The sequence below is a fragment of the Suncus etruscus genome, chromosome 14, assembly GCF_024139225.1.
Source record: "Suncus etruscus isolate mSunEtr1 chromosome 14, mSunEtr1.pri.cur, whole genome shotgun sequence".
Taxonomy (NCBI): domain Eukaryota; kingdom Metazoa; phylum Chordata; class Mammalia; order Eulipotyphla; family Soricidae; genus Suncus; species Suncus etruscus.
Genome location: NC_064861.1, coordinates 23,985,642 through 23,990,914, shown reverse-complemented (window position 1 = coordinate 23,990,914; position 5,273 = coordinate 23,985,642). Strand labels below are relative to the sequence as shown.

Below are 5,273 nucleotides of genomic sequence, written 5' to 3'. Positions count from 1 at the left end.
TGGCAGGCTCAGGGGACCATATGAGCTGCAAGGGATCAAACAGGGTCATCTAAAAGCAAAGCAAATGCCCTACCTTCTGTGCTATCACTGTCCCTTAAAAACTCTTCTTATTGGCGCATCAAAGAAGAATAATTTTTCCTTAGAGATGACAATGAGCAAATGATCACCATCAAATCTATAGAAATATTTTGTCAGTATATATACACATAGGGCATAATTTCGTTTGTCTGGGTTTGAGACCACATTAAAATAGTTCCTTTGCACTCAATAATGTCTCCTGGCTGGCCTGGCACTGGGGATTGAAACTGGATCAGCTTTATGCAAGGCAAGCAACTTACCCAAAATACTATTGCTCTATTCCCATATGGCATAATTTAATAAAATGTACTTTCAATATCTCATTACTTCACATCTAATATAGAGAGAGTTAAAGTCATTATCATTCACTAACATTAGAGACTGAAGCAGTAGTACAGCAAGTATGGCATTTGGCTTGGTCATGACAAACCCAGATTCAGTCCCTGGCACCCCATATAGTCTCTTGTGTTCACCAGGAGGGGCCTCTGAGATCAGAACCAGGAGTAAGTCCTTAACACACTTGCATGAGGGTCCAAAACAAAAAATATCAATAAGTAATACTAAATTTCATATTGCATATCTATCAAATTGGGGAAATTTTCTATAAATTCTGAAATGAACATCAAAATAGATCCATTCTAACTTACTTATAAACATTGAGTGTAAGCACTCAACATTGGTTAAGGCCTATCTGAGAATTCTTTCATGATTATGGTCACTTCACTACTTAATAGAAAACAAAATCTTTATCACTCTCTGTCCCTGGAATATTTTACTAGTGGAGACATATAGGGCTGTAAATATTCTAGGGTAAATCAAGAAGCCCTATCTATATATAGATCAACAGAACACCCTGGAATCGACCAAAGCCAAATCCCAAATAATAAAGCTAAAATTGTTATCAACTATGCTGGGGTTTTCATAAAAGTATAGAAGCAAATCCCTATCCCCCTTAACTCTTTCCTTAAACTTCAGTTTAAAAGATCTATTTGACAGGGAAGTAAATTTGGTACAGATGTAAAAGTCTATGGTACTTCCCAAAGGTCTGATGCTTTTTACCAGTATTTTTTAGTGAATTAAAATAGCTTTTACTGAAAGAAACTTAGATAAATGTGAGGGAAAAGAGAGAAATATGTGTTTAAGATAGAAAAGGGAAAAAGTCTACATGAGCTGTTCTCAACCTAGGGCCTTACCAGAGACCCTTGTGCACCTCCATAGGGGCCTAAGATAAAAATCACATTAACAGGGCCCGGAGAGATAGCACAGTGGCGTTTGCCTTGCAAGCAGCTGATCCAGGACCAAAGGTGGTTGGTTCGAATCCCGGTGTCCCATATGGTCCCCTGTGCCTGCCAGGAGCTATTTCTGAGCAGACAGCCAGGAGTCATCCCTGAGCACTGCCAGGTGTGGCCCAAAAACAAAAACAAAAAAAATCACATAAACATGGGCAATGGTATATATGGGACCAAACAGTAAGACAAAGAGTCATGGAAGAAAAAAATTGAATGGAGGACCATGATTAGAATAAAGTTGAAGAACAACTGCTTTAGACTAAACCTAAGAGAGTGGAATATTACATGTCTTTAAAAATGGAAGACACAAAGAGAATCTTTATGGGGTAGAGGGTTTGGGGTCATACCCAGCACTGGTCAGGAACTATTCCTGATGGTGCTCAAAGGACAATAATTTCAGTGATTTGAACAGGGGTATTCAATCCAGGGTCATGGCTGATGCAGCCACATGAAAGGTAATAGCTTTACATTTTTGTTTTGTTTTATGGATATATTGGCAATGCTCAGGAGCTACTCCTGGTTCTTCACTAAGGAATAGTTTCTGAAAAGTTCAGGGGACCATATGGAATGCCAGGGATAGAACCCTGGTTGGCCACATGCAAGGAAAGTAACATATCTACTGTTCTATATCTCTGACCATGGCTATTGTTGTATTTCCTCTACTAATTCAGTACCCCAGAATATAGAGAAAATACAACATATCTACTTTAACTCAAGAATATGAAAGCCATGCTATTAGCAAAGTATATTGTTCTCCTGAAAATATAGCTAGTATTTTGATTTTCCAACACCAAACTTCAGATTGCATCTGGTAAGAGAATTAGTACAGGAAATATTCCACTTGTCTTGCATGCAGCTATCCTGGTTTGATCCCCAGCACCACATATGGTTGCCTAAGCACCACCAGGGTCACTCTTGAGCACAGATGCAAGAATGGAACCAAAGCACTGCCAGATGTGGCCCTCAAAACTCCTACCATCAGCAGTACTGCTTTATAGAATGTGTACATCATGCAAGTTTTAAAAGAGATCTTACTTCTGAAATGAATAAGCAATCCTTTATAATCATCTTCATGAAACATGTTTAAGTTAGAGTGGTAGAAAAGTGGAATTGAACCATTTCAATTATAAAATTACCAAACGGCATAAGTTTATTTAAAAGCCTTGATCCAATTATATACAATCTTTCAGGTTAGATAACTATGTCCATCTAGTCACTCTTTAACCCACCATGGAAAAAGACCAGCAACTTTTACATGCTAATACAGTACAAACAGAAATGTTTTGTGGGTTTATTTTGTTTTGTTTTTGAACCACAGCCAGTGTGTTCAGGGAGTTACTCCTGGCTCTGCACTCAGAAATTATTCCTGGTGGGGACCATATGGTATGCTGAGTATTGAATCCAGGTAAGTTGCATGCAAGTCAATAACCCTACCTGCTGTACTATCACTCCATCCATGAATTTATACATAAAGGTTAAGATTTAGGCTAGAATTCTGTAAATATGGCTCAAAAGATCATATCACAATGTTTACAATCAGGAGGCTCAGGTTTAATTCTAACAAGGTATGATCTTCAAGCATCACTTGGAGGGATCCCAAGCACAGGGCTAGGAGTAGGCCTGAGGACTACAGTGTGCCCCCTAAAAGCTTTAGGTTAGAAGATAAAAAAAAAATAATTCTAGGGGAAAAGGATATACCATAGGGTTGGGGAACTTGCCTTTCATTCAGCCAACCTCACATGACATCAAATCACTGCCAGAACTAATCTCTGATCATAGAGTCAGAAGTAGAGCCTGAGCACTATCTAGAATACCTCTCTCCCACAAAATAAGGGGGGGAAAATTCACACTGGCCCAGTATTCCAAGAAACCATGAGATAAACTAGAGTCCTTGTAGGTGTGTGTTTGGAAACAATTTCACACAAATACTTTATTCTGCTTCAAACTGGCTCATCATCATCTTCCTGCTGTATTCATAGGCCAAAATTAGTACCGCATTGGCAGGGAATGCTCGAATCATAGTAGCTTTCATTCCAGAATATAGGGTTAAAGCTCCTTCATTTCTCACAATACTTAAGAGAGTTCGGGTAAATCCTGCCTGTTTCCCAGACATGGAAAGAACCTGAATTCTGGATTTAATACAATCCACTGGAAATACAACAGCCCAAAGACAAACTCCAGCAATCCCACCACTTATCATCAAATGGAAAGGGCCAAGGTCATCTTTTGAGGTCCCTGAAGCAAAAAATGATCGGCTGACCTCATAGCTACCAAAAAAGCAAAAATATCCTGGTACTTCTTGAAGTAAAGTACTAGTGAATCCATGGTAGAAACCCATGAGGCCCTCCTTTCTAAAGATAGTCTTCACGACGGACCAAACAGTAACGTGGCTTTTTGCTATCTTCCCTGATATCTCCATTTCATACATGGCCTGCAGCCGGCACTTGACAAGCTCAGTGGGACACAGCACCAGCGCAGCAAAGGCAGAGGCAAGGGAACCAGCACTTGCATTCTGCAGGTCACTCAGCTTTGACTGCCTGTCCAGTCCAACCATGTTCCTCACAAACTGTTGACAGAAGCCATAGCTCATAAAGAGGACTGCGTTCTCAGCCACGTAGGCCATCAGTGCCGGACTGGTTCCCCTGTAGAAGCCCCAAAAGCCAACTTGAGAGTAAGTCTTCAGGAAGCAGTCGATGAATCCCTTGTACAGGTTGGGGAACGTCTGCATCTTCACTTTTATTGTGTCGAAGGGCTGCCCTGTCAGGACACACGCTGTACCTCCGATGGCCCCTGATGTGAGGTCTATAGTGGCTTGGATCACCGGGTTAGACTTCATGTTAGCTCTCTTCTCTGTGGAGTGGGCAGGGACAACTTTCTAGAGTTTAAGACTTGCTTCTCACGTCTCAGTTCTCAATCTTCTCCAACAGAAGTCGTTTTGCCCACCGACCTCTCAGCTACTGAAATAACCAACCCTCGGCAGTGACCTCATGCGCGGATCCCTAGCGACCAGGGCACGCGCCAGAACCGCCAGCAGCAGCCGCTGCATTCTTGACTCACCACCAACCTAGTGCTTAAGGCAGACACATGTTTCCATATTGGGGGTGTCGAGGGGATCACATCTGGCAGTCGCCTGGCTCTGGACTCAGAGATCACTTCTGGCAGACTCAGGCGACCATAACTTTTTTATTTTACATAACTAAAATAATAACTATCTTTATACATATATAGATTTGAAGTTACCTTTAAGAGTTATTCTACCTTCTTATACAAATTGAGAGGCAGCTCAATGAATTAAGCACATGCATTGTATACTGGAGACCTGGGTTTTATTCCTGCCACTTCCAGAAGTGACCTCCCCCCTCCAGAGACCTCGCTTGGCAATAACTAGGAGTAGCCCCTAAACATTCTGGATTGTAGCCACAAACACTACAGGCTATATCCACAGAACAAAAACTAATCCACAAATTATTAATCCACAAAAATTATATAGACAAAATAAAAATTAGTTGAATAAACAATAAACATTTATTATATCATACAGTTTCTGAGGGTTTGAAACTGTACACCAATTTTTCTCAATCTGAGGTCCTGATTTCAAAACTACATTTTAAGTTTTAATAATAATGCCTCTCTTCTAGGTACTAAAAATTTGTATTGGCTATCTACTATGACATTTAAAAAATTACTTCCAAAATGAAGTGATGCAAAGAAGTCACACCCATTTATATCTCAGCTTCTATGGTTCAAGTTTCAGGAGTGACTTAACTGGATATTGCTGCCCGAGGTTGCTTATAATATTGCAGTCCAGATGTCAGTTGAATTAATTATGGGTTAAGAATGATTCCAAGGTAGTTCACAGGATTGGCACATTTGCGGACAAAAATCAGTTTGCCATCACTTTTCTCT

General features: G+C 40.4%; 1 protein-coding gene across 1 annotated transcript; it reads right to left on the bottom strand.

The window, feature by feature from the left end:
• Positions 1 to 3,297: 3,297 nt before the first annotated feature.
• LOC126027908 (mitochondrial ornithine transporter 2-like) lies at positions 3,298 to 4,203 on the bottom strand. The gene has a single exon (XM_049786948.1). It carries the CDS (start codon positions 4,201 to 4,203, stop codon positions 3,298 to 3,300), a length of 906 nt encoding a protein of 301 aa, XP_049642905.1.
• Between the last annotated feature and the right edge of the window lie 1,070 nt (positions 4,204 to 5,273).

What these genes read in the sequence shown, in the direction of transcription:
- LOC126027908 (XM_049786948.1), bottom strand. Translation starts at nt 4,203, where the DNA reads ATGAAGTCTAACCCGGTGATCCAAGCCACTATAGACCTCACATCAGGG.